This window comes from Macaca thibetana, chromosome 8 (genome assembly GCF_024542745.1).
Source record: "Macaca thibetana thibetana isolate TM-01 chromosome 8, ASM2454274v1, whole genome shotgun sequence".
Lineage (NCBI taxonomy): Eukaryota > Metazoa > Chordata > Mammalia > Primates > Cercopithecidae > Macaca > Macaca thibetana.
In genome coordinates, this window is record NC_065585.1 from 121,273,154 (window position 1) to 121,293,182 (window position 20,029).

Genomic DNA, 20,029 nt, shown 5'->3' on the forward strand with positions numbered 1-20,029 from the left:
GTGCTGAATAATATTCCACTGTCGTGGTGCAGTTTATCCATTCACCTACTGAAGTACATCTTGGATGCTTCCAAGTTTTGGAAACGATGAATACAGCTCCTATGAATGTCCGTGTGCAGGCTTTTGTGTGGACATGAGTTTTCATCCCCTTTGGGTAAATAAACACCAAGGAGTACGACTGCTGCACCATGTGATAAGATTATGTATGTTGTTTTGTAATCCTATTTACTTTTATTGAAAACTCTCAAGTAGCTGTATCAGTTCCTGTGGCTCTGCAACCTCACCAGCATGTGGCGTTGTTAGTGTTTTGGATTTTGGCTATTCTACCAGGTATGGAATGGGTACCTTGTTTTAATTTGCAGTTCCCTAAGGATATATGATGTGGAGCATCTTTTCATACGCTTATATACCATCTGTGCATCTTTGGTGATGTCTGTACAGGTCTACTGCCGATTAAAAAAAAAAAACTGACTAGCTTCCTTATTAAGTTTAAAGAGTTCTTTGGATATTTTGGATAACAATCCTTGATCAGATGTGTATTCTGCAAATATTTTCTTTCAGTCTGTGGCTTTTGTTCTCATGCTCTTGATGTTCCTCATTTTTTGAAAAAAAGAAAACTCTAGGCAGGAAAAGTTACTAAGTAACTCAGCTAGCCAGAGCCAGAAAGAAAAAACAGGGTCTTCTCTAATAATCCCAAGTCTCTAGAAAAATTAATTTCAGGCCCAAATTTTAAGGTTTTAAAATATACAGTCATTTCTAAAATTCCTTCATTTTTCACACCATTCAACAAAATGCTGCCCAAGTAAACAGGACCCTGTCACACCGTACAGCAGTCTCTCCTTACCATGGTTTCATTTTCTGAGGTTTCAGTTGCCCTTGGTCAGCCAAAGTCCAAAACTATTAAATGGAAAATTCCAGAAATTTATGTTATAAATTGCAAACTGTTCTGAGCAGTGTGATGAAACTTCACGTTGTCCCACTCCATCCCCCGGGAACATGAATCATGTCTGTCCAGAATGTCCACACCAGTGATGCCACACATTAGTCACTTAATAGACATCCTGAGTTTCAGATTCAAATTACATAGTACCGTATATATAGGATTCAGTACCACCTGAGGTTTCAGGCAACCGCTGGGGTTATTCAAATGTATTCCCCATGGATGAGAGACTACTGCACAGAAATGAGGTTCTTTCTAGAATGAGTTCAGGAAGCACAGAGTTTCTAAATAAATAGGAAAACTGTAGTATTCTAAAGAAATGTAGTGCTTAAGTGAACAGCTAGGTGCTTTGGGAAGGTACTTGAAACTTTTAAATTTTTGGATACATAGTAGTGGTACGTATTTATGGCATACATGTGATATTCTGATACAAGCATATGATGTGTAAGAACCAAATCAGGGTAACTAACTATCACTTCAAACATTTATCTTTTTTCTTTTTTTATTTTTTGAGACAGAATCTTGCTCTGTCACCCAGGCTGGAGGGCGGTGGCACAATCTTGACTCACTGCAACCTCTGCTTCCTGGGTTCAAGCAATCCTCCTGCTTTAGTCTCCTGAGTAGCTGGGACTATAGGCACACACCACCAAGCCTGGCCAAGTTTTGTATGTTTTGTAGAGTCAGGGTCTTGCTATGTTGCCCAGGCTGGTCTTGAAGTCCTGAGCTCAAATGATTCACCCATCTCAGCCTCCCAAAGTGCTGGGATTACAGGCATGAGCCATGGCACCTGGCTCATTTATCATTTCTTTGTGTTAGGAACATTCTAATTCCACTCCTGTATTTTGAAATGTACAATAAATTTTTGTTAACTATAGTTGCTCTACTATGCTACTGAACACCAGATCTTATTCCTTCTAACAGGATTTTTGTACCCAGGGAAGGTATTTCAATGGTGACAGACACACAGTGAGGTATATGTAAAGAAGGGCAAGCGTTAAAAAGAGTGGAGTGGTGAGGAGGCTGCCCTTGCAAGTGGACGCACTCTGGCTCTGACTAGGGTAACAGAAATTGTCTGATGGGAAAAAGAGAGCTAAAAACCACAGAGAGAGACACACACACACACACACACACACACACACAAAAAGTGCCTCATCTGTCCGAGAAGTGAGGCGGCTACTGTCTTTTTCAATAAGTCTTCTTATCCAGCTCATGATGAAATTACCTGACTACTAACACTGGAGTTGCACCTTAAAGCAGAGTAATGAGTGTTTCTAGGAAGTGCTGCAGCTCTCTGAAGAAAAATAATTACATCAATATAATAATAAATAAATGACATTATTTCAAACACAACTACACATTGTTATACAAAGTTGTTTTTATTTCCCACCCCATGACCCAATCATTTGGCATTAAAACCGAAAAACAAGGCAAGAAAACCAAGAATAAAAAGTGAAGAAATTTTTGTATTATAATGTATTCAACCATTTGTTCTGGTTATCTAAGAGAAAAAGACTATTAGGAAATCTAACTTCAACAGAAAAATTCAAAATGCTTCCAAAGAAAATCAGAAAACTGATCTGTTTAGCCAGAGACCAGTGGTTCACAGTGTTTGATTCCGTGGTTTTTAAATTCCAGGTCCTTGTCTCACCCTAATGTCCCACACTCCAAATGAAACCAGAAGTGCACCAACACCACCCATCCCTCCTCAACCTCTGCTGGGCACCGCAACAAACTAAAAACATTCTTGGTTTTCTTGGTTTAAGGAAATATTTTTTCTTTTTTTCTATATGCTAATCTTCTTTATATCATTTCAATTTTAGTATATGTGCTGCTGAAGTGAGCACATTTTAAGGATTTTTAAGCTAAAGTTTCTTTTCTCACACACTGTCATATAAAAGGGGTATTTCTGCTTTGTCCCCTCCCTGCCATCATACCAAAAAATAAATAAGTACATAAATACAAATTAGAAAAGGTTAAATAAGACTGGCTTTTAAAACCCAATAAAGCAAGATGAGACAGAACTAGGCCCAAAGGGACTGGGAGAAGATTCTAAAATGGAGGGGGGGAAAAAAAACAGAAAAAAACGGCTTTCCAAAAACACTGAAACCCATGGTATGTGACAACTTTCTAAACCGTCTGGACTTTGGTAGGAGTGTCACGTTTTCCAAAGCTGACTTCTGGAAATCTTAACCTGGATTCAGAAAAATTCCAGCAAAGTGAGCCAACAGCCAGGAAGAGGTTATTTTGCAAGAGAAAGGGGGTCACTCCATTTACAAACATATATAAATAGAAATAAAGGCCACACACTTGGGAGAAAAGCTCACTAAAAACTCCCACCCCAACCTGAACTTGCCTAGCTGCTAGATTTTTTCCACCTGTTAAAAAACTAAAAATTACTGAAGACCAGGCACAAAGAGCAAAAGAGCATGTGTATATTTGGGGGAGGAAGAAATCGACATGGTATGCTGGAAAGTTACCGAAAGCTACGGAAAAAGCTTCATCTGCACTCTTTCAAGAGGCCAAGGGAAGCCATTTTCAAATCCAACTCAAGTCACAGGACATCATCAATTCAATCCCCAGAAAGGATTTAGTCAGCAAGGGCCTACCTATGCCACAAACTGATTTTACTACGCGCCTTGCACACCTGCCAGTAATAGCAGTATCTACTCGAAAACTTTGCTTCACAGACCTTCCACTGCCTTTCCCAGTTGCCTGACTTATTCTCTTTAGGAAACATGCGATGACTTCATTAATTATCATCTCTGGCTCCAGAAATGGGAACCACTTGGTGGGCACAGCTTAGAAGTATAATGGCTGCTTCTGCAGGTTTCTGCAGCTCATGTTGGCTTTTTTTTTTTTTTTTTTTTTTTTTTTTTTTTTTTTTTTGAGACAGAGTCTTGCTCTGTCACCAGGCTGGAGTGCAGTGGCACAATCTCAGCTCACTGAAACCTCCGCCTCCCGGATTCAAGGGATTCCCCTGCCTCAGCCTCCTGAGTAGCTGGGACTACAGGCGTGCACCACCACGCCAGGCTAATTTTTTTGTATTTTAGTAGAGATGGTGTTTTACCATGTTGGCCAGGAAGGTCTCGATCTCCTGACCTCATGATCCACCCACCCCGGCCTCCCAAAGTGCTTGGACTACAGGTATGAACCACCGCGCCTGGCTGGAGGCTCTTAATGGTCCCCCAGAGTCACCTGCTTTACCTGCAGAGCGGCAGTACTACCGTAACTTGCTCTACATAGACAACAAGGCCATTTTCAGCTGTTACTTAGAAACTTACTTCTTGGCAATATTAGCTTTAAAAGACAAAAAAGAAATCTTATTCTACAGGGTTGGAGAAAGGGAAAATAACACAAAAGCCCACTTCAGTCTCCGTTGATTCTGCAATAGTCACAGCTGAGTTCAGAGGCTGCCTGTCTTCTCACCAGCCCATCTCCAGGCTGCGCAGTCACAGGAAGAACAGGTTCTCACACAGCTGGATGGCTGGTTCATGATGCAGGATATGTCCTGACAGGAAAGCTAGCTTGTGGGCATACTTGCAAGGAGCTGGAACTCTGATGGTGCCAGGCCAATTCCAGTACATGTGGCACAGTTTGAAAGTCAGCCTGTAGGCCAAGAAGAATACATAATTCTCATCATCCTCCACCTTCAATTTGTGGCATGCAATACAATACAATACCCACAGGCATATGACACAGAGCACACCTTCCTGAAAACTGGGGAGCAGAGGAATACATGATGCAGCTTTTTAGAATCATTATTTTTAAGTGGACTTGTTTCTATTCCCACTATTCATAAGTCAGACGACATGGGTAAATCTTCTCAATGTAGGCACTTCCCTGTGTGTGTGTGTTTTTTTTTTTTTTTTTTTTTTAAGGCGGAGTCTTGCTTTGTTGCCCAGGCTGGAGTGCAATGGCACAATCTCAGCTCACTGCAACCTCCTCCTCCTGGGTTCAAGAGATTCTCCCACCTCAGCCTCCCGAGTAGCTGCGATTACAGGCATGCGCCACCACGCCTGGCTAATTTTTCTATTTTTAGTAGAGATGGGGGTGAGGGGTTTGCTATGTTGGTCAGGCTGGTCTCAAACTCCTGGCCTCAGGTGATCCGCCCACCTCAACCTCCCAAAGTGCTGGGATTACAGGCAAGAGCAACCGCACCGGCCTCCTGTTTTTATAGGAAAACAGAGAAAATATTTCTTGTTTACAAGAAAAGGCTGGAGACAGGTAAGTACCCTAGTGGAGTATTTACATAATCTGAACTCAATGACGTTGGGTCTCAAGTCTGGCTGTATATCATAATCACCTGGAACAGATTTAAAAAATACAGATGCCTCAGAATATTTGGGGGGAAGCCTGGCATCAACATTTTTTAAAGCTCTTTAAGTAATTTTAATATAAAACCAGGATTTCTAATCACTCCTCAAAAAGACACCAGTATTGTCACAGATATGAAGAAGAAAATCAAGAGGTAAATGTATTTGAGGGTGAAGAGTGAATCCATCTTAGCTAGCACGCCGGAATTATTTAAGAAAGAGTAAGAGTAAGTTACTGACGGGCCCACCTCTGCATATGATCAGGGCTCAGGTTTGCAGTGTTGAGAACACAGACATAATGCGTAGGAATGCCACAGCCCTGCCGTACATGATGGGCAAGAAGGTAGAAATCCACCCTAGGAAGGAAAAACCACAAATCAGTGATATGGTCAGATTCGGCCAGACAGAGCTGGCAAAGATCCTGGAGATCATTCTAGCTCCTTCAACTAAGGCTCAGAGAGGTCAAATGACTGGACCAAGGACACAGAGGCCAGGCCAGGATTAGAACCCAGGTCTCCTGACTCAAGAGGCTACTGAAGAATGGTGGTGCTGGTAGCAGGCTGGGTGCAGTGACTCACGCCTATAATCCTAGCACTTTGGAAGGCTGAGGCAGGCAGATTCCTTGAGCCCGGGAGTTCAAGACCAGTCTGGGCAACACGGCAAGACCCTATCTCTACAAAAAATACAAAAATTAGTTGGGCATACGCCTAATGTCCCAGCTACTCAGGAGGCTGAGGTGGAAGGATCACCTGGGCCTAAGGAGGTTGAGGCTGCAGTAAGCTGAGATCACATCACTGCACTCCAGCTTGGACAACAAAGTGAGACCCTGCCTCAAAAAGGAAAAAAAGAAAAAAAAAAAAATGGTGGTAGAAACTCCCTTATCTACCTTTAGAAGTTAAGCATACACTATCTTAGCAAAACAATGTATGCTCAACTTTACACTTAACAGGTAAAAGCTTTCTTGTTTTAAAATCTTTTTTTGTTTTGAGACAGAGTCTCTTTCTGTTGCCCAGGCTGGATTACAGTAGCCTGATCTGAGCTTACTGCAACCTCTGCCTCCTGGGTTCAAGTGATTCTCCTGTCTCAATCTCCTGAGTAGCTGGGATTACAGGCACACACCATCACACATGGTTAATTTTTGTATTTTTAGTAGACAGGGTTTTGCCATGTTGGCCAGGCTGGTCTTGAACTCCTGACCTCAGGTGATCTACCAGCCTCGGCCTCCCAAAGTGTTGGGATTACAGGTGTGAGCCACCATGCCAGGCCCTTAAATATTTTTTAAAGCTTCATTCTTTTAATGGTAGCATCTCTGAGATTCTAGTCCACACCTCTCCAGGAAACCTCCCCATTCCAATACTCAGGAAAGTGATAACATCTCCAACTTATTCTTCCTCCAATACTACATATTTTACTCACTTACCACTCACAGCTTGTTATTGTATGATCTACCACAGTTCCAGGAGTAGGAGTCACAAAGTGCTGAGGAGCAGCCAGATATAGATTAGTACTGATTTTCTTCTGAACTACGAACACCACCATCTTGGGCTGATAATTCTCAAAAGCCTCAAAACACTTCTGTAGTTGAGGAATCTCATAGTTGGCAACTGTCTTCAGTTGGCCATCAGACACTCCATCACGGTATACCACAATCTTCTCTGGTAGACAGTGGTTCACCTGAAATGACAGCCAGGATGTGGTGACTCACAGGGCCCTCAGGCTACGGACCACAGTCAGTGAGAGGCCTACTCACATTGTGCAACCTGGAGTCAGGGCAGATCCTTTTGCAGTTAGTCTCAAAGCTACTGTGCCTAGAGGGCAGGGAAAAAAAGCTTCCGATCATTTTTAGACTTCCTTGGGGTAGTAAAACACGCCTGGTGCAGCAAAGGTGTTATAAAACATGAAAGCAAAACAAGCAAGTTATGAGTCACACGCATACAGCTTATCCACAAACAATGCAAACAAGTTCAAAGGAATGGTGGGAAAACTACAGGCTGAATCAATTTTCCTTCTATTGGATTTAACACTAATAACTGTCTGGGCAAAGAATGAGGTAAAGTGTTAGAGAAATTCTAACATAAGACCACATATGCCACAGATCCGCCGCCATCAGATTTTTACCTATTTGCAACATCTCAAGTTGCTGACAAGTAAAAAGACCCTTTACTAAGTATTATCCTACAATCTGGTATGCTGTGAAACATTTTTACTGGAACTAAGTAATGAGCAAACAGCTAGATATGTGAATTGTCTATGGGTCCAAATTAAATTAAATGCTTGCTTGAATCAATTTGAAGAATACTTTTTTTCCCCATTTAGGGAATATAATCGTGTTCTAGTTGTGTTCAACTTCTTCTTTTTTTTTTTTTTTTTTGAGACGGAGTCTCGCTCTGTCGCCCAGGCTGGAGTGCAGTGGCGCGATCTCGGCTCACTACAAGCTCCGCCTCCCGGGTTCACGCCATTCTCCTGCCTCAGCCTCCAGAATAGCTGGGACTACAGGCACCCACCATCATGCCCAGCTAATTTTTTGTATTTTTAGTAGAGACGGGGTTTCACTGCGTTAGCCAGGATGGTCTCGATCTCCTGACCTCATGATCCACCGGCCTTGGCCTCCCAAAGTGCTGGGATCACAGGCGTGAGCCACCACGCCCGGCAGGTGTTCAACTTCAATAATTCAAGAAGGGCCTGGCACGGTGGCTCACGCCTGTAATCCCAGCACATTGGGAGGCCAAGGTGGGTGGATTACTTGAGGTCAGGAGTTCAAGACCAGCCTGGCCAACATGCTGAAATCCCGTCTCTACTAAAAATACAAAAAGTAGGCGGGCATGGTGGCGAGCACCTGTAATCCCAGCTACTTGGGAGGCTGAGGCAGGAGAATCACTTGAACGCAGGAGGTGGAGGTTGCAGCAAGCTGAGATTGTAACAAGAGCGAAACTCCATCTCGAAAAAAAATAAAATAAAATAAATTCAAGAGGATAAGTTCAGTTCAACTTAAAATGGAAGTTCCCTTTAAAAGTGCTTTAATTTAATTTGGTTTTGATTCTAGTGGAGTGTGGTTCATTCTAAGTTTGTGTTCACACTTACCCTCAAAAACCTAAATTATGGGCTGGGCACAAGTGGCTCATGCCTGTAATCCCAGCACTCTGGGAGACCAAAGTGGGTGGACCGCCTGAGGTCAGGAGTTCAAGACCACCCTGGCCAACATGGTGAAACTCTCGTCTCTACTAAAAATACAAAAATTAGTCAGGTGTGGTGGTGCACATCTATAGTCCCAGCTACTCAGGGGGCTGAGGCAGGAGAATTGCTTGAACATGGGAGGTGGAGGTTGCAGTGACCCGAGATTGCACCACTGCACTCCAGCCTGGGTGACACAGCGAGACTCTGTCTCAAAAAATACAAAAACAAAAACAAACAAAAAAAACCACCCAAAAACCTAAATTATGAATTAGGTTTAGATATAAATTATATATATGTATGCACTGTTCCTTACAGGTTACACTACAAGAAAATGTGATTTCCAAGAATACTTTTAAAAAATAAGCACTTAGAATCCCTTTACAAAGTTCTGAGTTTCAATTTTTTTTTTTTTTTTTTAAATAATTGAGGTCTCACTCTGTTGCTCAGGTTAGACTGCAGTGGTGCAATGATAGCCACTGCAGCTTCAAACTCCTAAGCTCAAGAGATTCTCCTGCCTCAGCCTGTCAAGTAGTTAGAACTACAGGTGCTTGTCGCTATGCCAGTTAATTAAATCAATTAATTTTTTTTGAAACAGAGTCTCGCTCTGTTGCCCAGGCTGGAGTGCAGTGACGCAATCTTGACTTACTGAAATCTCTGCCTCCCGGGTTCATGCAATTCTTGGTCCTCAGCCTCTCAAGTAGCCGGGACTAGCTGGGACTACAGGTGTGCACCACCATGCCTGGCTAATTTTTGTATTCTTAGCAGAGACGGGGTTTTGCCATGTTGGGCAGGCTGGTCTCAAACTCCTGACCTCAGGTCATCCGCCTACCTTGGCCTCCCAAAGTGCTGGGATTACAAGCATGAGCTACTGCGCCCGACCTAATTTTATTTTAAAACATTTAGAACTTTGGGAGGCCGAGATGGGCGGATCACGAGGCCAGGAGATCGAGACCATCCTGGCTAACACACAGTGAAGCTCTGTCTCTACTAAACATATGAAAAAATTAGCCGGGCATTGTGGCTGGTACCTGTAGTCCCAGCTACTCGGGAGGCTGAGGCGGGAGAATGGTGTGAACCCAGGAGGTGGAGCTTGCAGTCAGCCGAGATCACGCCACGGCACTCCAGCCTGGGCGACAGAGCAAGACTCTGTCTCAAAAAAAAAAAAAAAAAAAAAAAAAAAATTTTAGAGACGGGTCTCACTATGTTGCCCAGGCTGGTCTCAAATTCCTGGTCTCAGGTTATCCTCCTCCCTCAGCCTCCCAAAGTGCTGAGATTACAGGAATGAGCCACCACTTCTGGCCCAGAATTTCAAATATTTTATTAATGACCCCCTTTCCTAAGAAGCCTCAAGCACTACATTTACAAGTATGTAATTCATCCTCACAGTCTCAGATTGCCCCAGTTTATGATACCTTTATTTTTTTGAGATGGGGTGTCACTCTCTTGCCCAGGCTGGAGTGCAGTGGCACCATCTCTGCTCACTGCAACTTTCACCTCCCGGGCTCAAGCCATCCCTCCTGCCTCAGCCTCCTGAGTAGCTGGGACTATAAGTGTGTGCCACCATGCCTAGCTAACTTTTGTATTTTTTGTAGAGACAGAGGTTTCACCATGTTGCCCAGGCTAGTCTCAAACTCCTGGACTCAGTGATATGCCTGCCTTGGCCTCCCAAAGTGCTCAGATTACAGGTGTGAGATACCACACCTGGCCTGAAGTACCTTTAAAATTGTTTTTTGGCTTTCCAGCATCTACTCCATGTTTTCTCAGTAATAGCACTTGAGTTTCCTCCTGTCTGGTGGGACTATTAGTTAACATGCCCTAACCCAACCCAAGGCTTCCCAACCTGTCACCACTACTGACATTTGTGGGTAGATAATTCTTCATCCTAGAGGGCTGTCCTGTGCACTGCAGAATCCACATTTAACATCATCCCTGGCCTCTATCCACTAAATGCCAGGAGCAATCTCTTACCCTTATAACTAAAAATGCCTTTATATATCACCCGCTGGGAGGACAAAATTGCTCTCAGTTGAGAACCACTTCACTAACCAAAGGATGTGTAGATGACTCAAGCCACACCAACAGACTGCTCCTCCCTTGCTCTCCATCTTGAGCAGGGAATGAAAAACAGTGGAGTTTGACCCTTCAGTGGCAGTACCCCTTCAGGCCCCTGCTTCTGAAACCCCAGGATTTAGCCTGAATCATGCCCATTTTCCAGCCTGGGGCTCCACCTTCTCACCAGTCCTCTGAGACTCTGCAGGATCTTGCCAATTTCTATTCTGCTCAAGTTACCAGTTCCTGTTAATTCCCAAAGACTACTAACTGACTCGCTGTGTTAAAAGGTAGATAACCCAGGAGCTCAGATCTGGAAGAAACCCTCATTTGACAGACAAGGAAACAGAGAGTACACTGGATTTTGGATCAGGAGACCCTGGGACTGAGTCTGACTCTGCTGCTCCTTTAGCTATGACCTTCAGGACTCAGTTTCTTTAGTTGAAAAGTGAAGAAAAATGATCCCCTCACCTTCTCAGGATTGTTAAAAGGGATAAAGTAAAATCTTAATATATATACACATATATATATGTATATATACTGTACACAAAAGTTGAGACTGAGCTACATCAAGGATATACAGATATGCTGAAGCACAAAGAAGGGACTTAAAAAATCAACAGAGTGAGAAATAGAGGGCCGGGCACAGTGTGGCTCATGCCTGTAATCCCAGCACTTTGGGAGGCTAAGGCAGGCGGATCACATGAGGTCAGGAGTTTGAGACCAGCCTGGGCAACATGGTGAAACCCCATCTCTACTAAAAATACAAAAATGAGCCAGGCATGGTGGCGTGCACCTATGTAATCCCAGCTTGGGTGGTTGAGGCAGAAAAATCGCTTGAACCCGGAGGACAGAGGTTGCAGTGAGGGGAGTTTGTGCCTCTGCACTCCAGCCTGGGTGACAGAGTGAGATTCCATCTCAAAAAAAAAAAAAAGAAAAATAGAAATCAAATTTGACTTTGGTAATTATTGACATCACCTCCTTCTTTAACATTTGCCAACCAACCACCGAGTTCAAGGTACCACACTCAGCCCTATGTAGGCCTCTAACAGAACTGAAAGGAATCAAGGAGCTGAAAAATCTAAAAATAATCAACAATGTTAAGCTGTCTAGGTCATCCAGTCTATTTTCTTCATTTTATAAGTTATAAAACTATGGTTGAGGGAGGAGTCAGAATATAAGACAAATTACAAGGCTGAAACATAACTCCTAAACGTGTTTTTTTTCTTTTCCTTTTTTGAGACAGGGTCTTGTTCTATCACTCAACCTCCTGGGCTCAAGCGATCCTCCTGACTCAGCCTCCTGAGCAGCTGGGACTATAAGGATAGCTGGGACTACAGGAATGTGCCATCAAACCCAGCTAATTTTTTTATTTATAGTAGAGACAAAGTCTCAATACGTTGTCCAGGTTGGAACTCCTAAATGTATGTTACAAAAACCACTTCAGTACTCAGTAGACACATGAAACAGTAAGTATTAAATGCTCTTGAAAGCAAGACTGTGCTTATTAATCTTGGTATCCCTTGGGCAAGGCTGTTAGGCAAAAAATGTCTGCTGAGTGTTTGAGATGTTTTTATGTGTGGCTCTATTCATTCACAGAACAAATACTTCGTGTCCACTAGATATGAGCCATTGTATTTATCTCGGAAAATTAAAACATTATTATTATTTTTGAGATGGAGTCTCGCTCAGTCACCCAGGCTAGAATGCAATGGCATGATCTAGGCTCACTGCAACCTCCGCCTCCCAGGTTCAAGTGATTCTCCTGCCTCAGCTCCCCGAGTAGCTGGGATTACAGACACCCGCCATCATGCTTGGCTAATTTTTGTATTTTTAGTAGAGATGGGGTTTTGCCATGTTGCCCAGGCCGGTCTCGAACTCCTGACCTCAAGTGATGTGCCTCACTGTCTCAGCCTCCAAAAGTGCTGGGATTATTACAGGCGTGGGCCACCGCGCTCAGCTAAAACATTATTTTAATACAATCCAGATCCTCACAGAACTCAAAAAGGGGAGGCAGGGAGGCAGACACATAAAGTAAATGCCCTCATTATAAATAACATAATAAAGATATAAATAAAATGCTTTGGCAACAGAGGAATGTAAGAGATTTGCTCCCTAGAGGGAGAAATGTGTCAGGAAAAGGCATAAAGAATGGGTTGGGACTGGGCGCGGTGGCTCATGCCTGTAATCCCAGCACTTTGGGAGGCCAAGACGGGCGGATCACGAGGTCAGGAGATCGAGACCATTCTGGCTAACACGGTGAAACCCCGTCTCTACTAAAAATACATTTAAAAAAAAATGAGCCGGGCGTGGTGGCAGGCGCCTGTAGTCCCAGCTACACGGGAGGCTGAGGCAGGAGAATGGTGTGAACCCGGGAAGCGGAGCTTGCAGTGAGTGGAGATTGTGCCACTGCACTCCAGCCTGGGTGACAAAGCAAGACTCCGTCTCAAAAAAAAAAAAAAAAAAAAAAAAAAAAAAAAGAATGGGTTGGCCGGGCACGGTGGCTCACGCCTGTAATCCCAGCACTCTGGGAGGCCGAGGTGGGCAGATCACCTGAGGTCACCAGCTTGAGTTCGAGACCGGCCTGGCCAACATGGCGAAACCTCAACTCTACTAAAAATACAAAAATTAGACAGGCATGGTGGCGGGTGCCTGTAATCCCAGCTACTCGGGAGGCTGAGGTAGGAGAATCACTTAAACCCAAGAGGCAGAGGGTGCAGTGAGCCAAGATCATACCACTGCTCTCCAGCCTGGGCAACAGAGCATGACTCCGTCTCAAAAAAAAAAAAAAAAAAAACAGGCCGGCAGCAGTGGCTCACGCCTGTAATCCCAGCACTTTGGGAGGCCAAGGTGGGTGGATCACGAGGTCAGGAGATCGAGACCATCCTGGCTAACACGGTGAAACCCCATCTCTACTAAAAAAAAAAAATACAAAAATACTAGCCGGGCACGGTGGCAAGTGCCTATAGTCCCAGCTACTCGGGAGGCTGAGGCAGGTGAATGGTGTGAACCCGGGAGGCGGAGCTTGCAGTGAGCTGAGAGCGCACCACTGCACTCCAGCCTGGGCGACAGAATGAGACTCCATCTCAAAAAAAAAAAAAAAAAAAAATCTGTTAACATGCTGAATTGATTGATTGATTGATTGATTGAGACAAGGTCTTGCTCTGTTGCCCAGGTTGGAGTAAAATGGTGTGATGATGGCTCACGCAGTCTTAACGTCCTAAACTCAAGCAATCCTCCAACCTCAGCCTCCTGAGCAGCTGAGACTACAGGGATATACTACCATGACCAGCTAACCTAAACAATTTTTTATACATATGAGGTCTCACTATGTTGCCCAGGCTGGTCTTGAACTCCTGGGCTCAAGTGCTCCTCCTACGTCAGCCTCCCAATGTGTTGGGATTACAGCCACGAGCCACTTTGCCAACTAAAAATTTTCCTTAGAGATGGGTCTTGCTATGTTGCCCAAGCCGGTTTCAAACTCCTGAACTCAAAAGATCCTACCACCTCAACCTCCTGAGTAGCTGAAACTACAGGCATGCACCACTATGCCTGGCTTATTGTGATTTCTAAGTAAATTAATAAACATTGAAAATTTTACCTTCTAATATGCTAATTATTGACAGATATGTATCCATATAAATAAAAACTCTTTGGGGGCCTTCAATAATATTTAAGAATATAAAGGGGCCCTAATATCAAACATTTTGAGAACTCCTGAACTAGAGATACAAATCTAAATATAGATATTAAATTAAATAAATCACATGTGAGCTTAAGATTATCTGGGGGGCTTCAGGTGGTGAACCATGAATTCTGAGAAGCCCCACAACTCAGGACATGTGGAAAAGCTGGACAAAATATGAAAACATGTAGTGTTGTGAAGGCCTTAGATGCGGCACAGCATCAGAGGAGGAAGGACGGGGCCCAGGGGAAATCACCCAAGCATGTGAAGGCATTCTTCCCTGGCAGGGCTGCTGATTCCACCATGGGAACTAAAAAGCTGTCAGGTGGAGGAGTGCTTTTTACTTTGAACAGCTTCACTGAAATATAGTTTGATATACCACAAAACTCATCCTTTTATTTACTTTACTATTATTATTTTTAGAGACAAAGTCTCACTCTGTCGCCCAGGCCTGAGTACAGTGGTGTGATCATAGCTCACTACAGCTTTCAACTCCTGGCCTCAAGCAATACTCACACTTTGGCCTCCCAAAGCTCTGGGATTACAGATGTGAGCCAGCATGCCTGGCCAAACTCATCCACTTAAACTATACAATTCAAAGTTTTTTTATACTTTCAGAATTTTGAAACCATCACCACTATTTAATTTTAGAACATATTCATCACTCCGGCTGGGCCTAGTGGCTCACACCTGTAATTCCAGTACTTTGGGAGGCCGAGGTGGGCAGATCACGAGGTCAGGAGATCAAGACCATCCTGACTAACACGGTGAAACCCTGTCTCTACTAATAAAAAAAAAATACAAAAAATTAGCCGGGCGTAGTGATGGGTGCCTGTAGTCCCAGCTACTCAGGAGGCTGAGGCAGGAGAATGGTGTGAACCCAGGAGGCGGAGCTTGCAGTGAGCGGAGATTGAGCCACTGCACTCCAGCCTGGGGGAGAGAGTGAGACTCCGTCTCAAAAAAAAAAAACCATATTCACCACCCCGAAAGATAATCCCATATCTACTGGCAGTCACTCCCCCAGTGCCTCCTTGACTCCTGGAGCCTACTAATGTGTTTTGTCTTCATGGGTTGGACTATACTACACAAATAAAATCATAAATGGTTTATGTTTTTTTTTTGAGACCGAGTCTTGCTCTGTCACCCAGGCTGGAGTGCAGTGGCTGGATCTCGGCTCACTGCAAGCTCTGCCTCCGGGGTTCACGCCATTCTCCTGCCTCAGCCTCCCGAGTAGCTGGTACTACAGGCGCCCGCCACCTTGCCCGGCTAGTTTTTTGTATTTTTTAGTAGAGACGGGGTTTCACCTTGTTAGCCAGGATGGTCTCGATCTCCTGACCTCGTGATCCGCCCGTCTCGGCCTCCCAAAGTGCTGGGATTACAGGCTTGAGCCACCGCGCCCAGCCACGGTTTATGTTTAAATAATTTGACTGAACATACTGTTTTCACAGTTCATCCATGTTGTAGTATGTCTCAGTCCTTCATTCCTTATTACAGAATAATATTCCATTGTATGCATATGTCACATTTTGTCCATTCATCAGTCTGTGGACATTTGTGGATTTTTAAAATTTCATTTTATTTTTGAGACAGAGTCTTGCTCTGTCGCCCAGGCTGGAGTGCAGTGGTGTGATCTCAGCTCACTGCAACCTCTGCCTTCCAGGTTCAAGCGATTCTCTTGCCTCAGCCTCCCTAGTAGCTGAGATTACGGATGCACACCACCATGCCTGGCTGATTGTTTTTGTATTTTTGGTAGAGATGCGGCTTCGCCATGTTGCCCAGGTTGGTCTCAAACCCCTGGCCTCAAGTGATCCACCTGCCTCAGCCTCCCAAAGTGTTGGGATTATAGGTGTGAGTCACTGCACCTGGCCCATTTGTATTATTTCAATTTCTGGTCATTATGAATAATGTTGCTATGAACATCTGTGTATAAGTTTTTGTGTGGACTTATGTTTTCAATTTTCTTGGGTACACACCTAGGACTAGAATTCTTGGGTCATGTGGTAAATCTGTTTAACTTTGATTTTTATTTTATTTTACATATGGAGTCTATGTTGCCCTAGTTGGAGTACTGTGGCTATTTACAGGTGTGATCATCACACACTACAGCCTTAAACTCCTGGGTTCAAGTGACCCTCCCACCTTATCTTTAAGAGTAGCTGGGACCACAGGCTTGCACCTCCAGGCCCGGCATGTTTAACTTTTTAAGGAACTGCCCAACTGTTTTCCAAAGCAGCTGCACTATTTTACAATCCCATTACCAATCTATGAAGTTTCCAATTTCTCCATGTCCTGGACAACACTTTTATTACTTGTCTTTTAAATTTTATCCTCTGCCCCTCCAGGTTTTTAAGCAATTCTCTGCCTCAGCCTCCGGAGTAACTGGGATTACAGGTGTGTGCCACCATGCCCAGCTAATTTTTTTGTATTTTTTAGTAGAGACGGGGTTTCACCATCTTGGCCAGGCTGGTCTTGAACTCCTGACCTCGTGAGCCACCAACCTCGGCCTCCCAAAGTGCTGGGATTACAGGCGTGAGCCACCGCGCCCGGCTACTTAATCTTTTCTTTTAAAAGATCTTACTCTGTCACCAAGGCTGGAGGGCAGCAGCACAATCGCAGCTCACTGCAGCCTTGACCTCCCGGGCTCATCTTCCCACTTCAGCCTTCTGAGTAGCTGGGCCCACAGATGTGCACCATCATGCCCAGGTAATTTATTTTCATTATTTATTTATTTATTTAATTTATTTTTTTGAGACGGAGTCTCGCTCTGTCACCCAGGCTGGAGCACAATGGCATGATCTCGGCTCACTGCAAGCTCTGCCTCCCAAGTTCATGCCATTCTCCTGCCTTAGCATCCCGAGTAGCTGGGACTACAGACGTCTACCACCATGCCCAGCTACTTTTTGTATTTTTAGTAGAGACGGGGTTTCACCATGTTGGCCAGGATGGTCTCCATCTCTTGACCTCATGATCCACCCACCTCGGACTCCCAAAGTGTTGGGATTACAGGCGTGAGCCACCGCACCCAGCCATTTTTTTATTTTTGTAGAGATAGGGGTCGACCTATGTGGCCCAGGCAGTCTCAAACTCCTGGGCACAAGCAATCCTCCCACCTTGACCTCACAAAGAGCTGGGATTACGGGCATGAGCCATCATGCCTGGCCTCTTTTAATTTTTGACATCCTCGTGCATATGATGTGGTACCTCATGGTGTGTCCGTGCGTTCTTAAATTAAGAGACTATTTTTTAGAGGAATTTTCAAGTTTACAAGAAAACCTGAGGCAATAGTACAGAGTTCCCTATGCCCTCCTCCCACCTCCTATTCCCATCCATAAACAGTTTCCCCTTTTGTTATCATACTGCATTACAGTACATTTGCTACAACTGATTACTAAATGTTGACACTTTAACTATAGTCCAGTTTACATGTGTTGTACAGTTCTATGGGTTTTGACAAATACATAATGTTAGTTTCACTGCCCTAAAAGTCCTGTGTGCCACCTATTCCTTTCTTCCCCTCCCAAACCACTGAGTCACTTTTTACTGTCTCCACATTTGTGCCTTTTCTAGAATGCCATTTATCATATGGCTGGAATCATATATAGCCTTTTCAGATTACCATCTTTCACTGAGCAATATGTATTTAAGATTCCTCCATGTCTTTTCATGGCTCAATGGCTTATCTCTTTTAACACAATTAATATTCCTTTGGATGCATGACAGTTTATCCACTCACCTACTGAAGGACATTTCTAAGTTCTGGCAATAATGAATAAAGTTGCTATAAACATTCACGTGCAAGTTTTTGTGTGGGCGTTAAGTTTTCAACTTATTTGGGAAAACATCAAGGAGCGTGACTGCTGGTAAGTGTATGTAAGCACATATTTAGTTTAGTAATTAGCTGCCAAACTGTTTTCCAAAGTGGTTGTACCACTTTCATTCTCACCAGCAGTGAATGAGTGTTCCCGTGGCTCCACACCCTCACCAGCATTTGGCATTACCAGTTTTTGAATTCTGGTCATTTACAGGTGTGTAGTGGTATCTCATTGTTTTAATTTGCAGTTCCCTAAGGGAATGTGATATTGAACATCTGCTTGTATGCTAATTTGCCATCTCTCTATTTTTGAGATGGAGTCTCGCTCTATCACCCAGCTTGGAGTGCAGCGGTGCAATCTCAGCTCACTGCAACCTCTGCCTCCTTGGTTCAAGCGATTCTCCTGCCTCAGCCTCCTGAGTAGCTGGGATTGATTACAGACATGTGACACCATGCCTGGCCTTTTTTTTTTTTTTTTTTTTTTTTTTCTTGAGATGGAGTTTCGCTCTTGTTGCTCAGGCTGGAATGCAATGGTACAATCTCGGCTCACCGCAGCCTCTGCCTCTCAGGTTCAAGCGATTCTCCTGCCTCAGCCTTCCTGAGTAGCTGCGATTACAGGCATGCGCCACCACGCCTGGCTAATTTTGTATTTTTAGTAGAGACGGGGTTTCTCCATGTTGGTCAGGTTGGTCTTGGAACTCCCTACCTCAGGTGATCAGCCCACCTCAGCCCCTCCCAAAGTGCTGGGATTGCAGGTGTGAGCCACCGCACCCAGCCGTATTTTTAGTAGAGATGGGGTTTCACCACGTTCCTCAGGCTGGCCTCCAACTCCTGGCCTCGTGATCTGCCTGCCTCATCCTCCCAAAGTGCTGGGATTACAGACGTGAACCACCACACCTGTCCTTACCTATCTATGCACTTTGGTGAGATGTCTGTTCAGGTCTTTTGCTCATTTTCTAATTGGGTTGTTCATTTTCTTACTGTTGAGTTTTAAGAGTTCTTTGTATACTTTATATCAGTTCTTCATCAGATACGTGTTTTGCAAATATTTCCTCCTAACCATGGCTTGTCGTTTCATTCTCTTATCAGTGTTTCCCAGCAGTTTTTAATTTCGATGAATTTTCGATGAAAATTTATCAATTTTTCCTTTCATGGGCTTTTGACATCATACCTAAAAAGTAATCACGAAACTCAAAGTCACCTAGATTTTCTATGTTTTCTATAAGTTTTATAGTTTTGCATTTTAAACATATGTCTATAATTTTAGTTTTTGCAAAGGTGTATGGTCTATGCATGGAGTTTTTTGCATGTAGGTGGCTACTTGTTCCAGCACCATTTTTTGAAAAGACCACTGCTTTTCCACTGACTTGCCTTTGTTCCTTTATCAAAAATCACTTGACTATATTTGTGTGGGTCTATTTCTGGGCTTTCTATTCTGTTCCACTTAGCTGTCTTTTCATCATACCACACAATCTTGATTACCGTAGTTTTTACAGTAAGTCTTTAGGCTGGGCAGCATCAGACCTCTGCAGTACTGTGTTGGCTATCCTGTGTCTTTACCTCTCCATATAAACCTTAGAATCAAGTTTGTTGATATCCACAAAATCACTTGCTGGGATTTTGAGTAAGATTGCATTGAATCTAGCAATCAAAGTTGGGAAGAATTGACATCCTAATGATATTGAGTCTCCCTATCAATGAATACAGAATCTCTCTCCATTTTTTAGATATTCTTTGATTTTTTTCATCAGTTTTGTAGTTTTCCATGTCTACATCTTGTATGTAATTTGTTTAGGCTGAAACCAAAGCACTCCATTTTCTTCTGCTAATACAAACATTTATCATCTAAAATTTCAAATTCTGATTGTTCATTGTTGGTACACAGAAATGAAATTGACTTTTTTTTTTTTTTTTTTTTAAGCAATAGCCTTTTGTATAACTGTGTATCCTACAACCTTGCAATTCTCACTTACTAATTCTAGCAGGGTTTTTTTTGTTGTTGGTTTCTTGGGATTTTCTACATAGACAATCAGGCTATCTGTAAAGATAGTTTTGTT

The 20,029-nt window shown here is 43.5% G+C and overlaps 1 protein-coding gene across 6 annotated transcripts in view; it reads right to left on the reverse strand.

The window, feature by feature from the left end:
* Nucleotides 1–2,262: 2,262 nt before the first annotated feature.
* PIWIL2 (piwi like RNA-mediated gene silencing 2) overlaps nucleotides 2,263–20,029 on the reverse strand; it is an 89,780-nt gene continuing 72,013 nt past the window's right edge. For all 6 annotated transcript variants that reach the window (XM_050801402.1, XM_050801406.1, XM_050801403.1 and 3 more), the window contains 3 exons: nucleotides 6,674–6,927; nucleotides 5,502–5,609; nucleotides 2,263–4,546 (listed from right to left, as the gene is read on the reverse strand). In XM_050801402.1, the coding sequence (XP_050657359.1) occupies nucleotides 4,390–4,546; nucleotides 5,502–5,609; nucleotides 6,674–6,927 (519 nt within the window). In that variant the 3' untranslated portion in view covers nucleotides 2,263–4,389. The remainder of the gene's footprint in view (nucleotides 4,547–5,501; nucleotides 5,610–6,673; nucleotides 6,928–20,029) is intronic.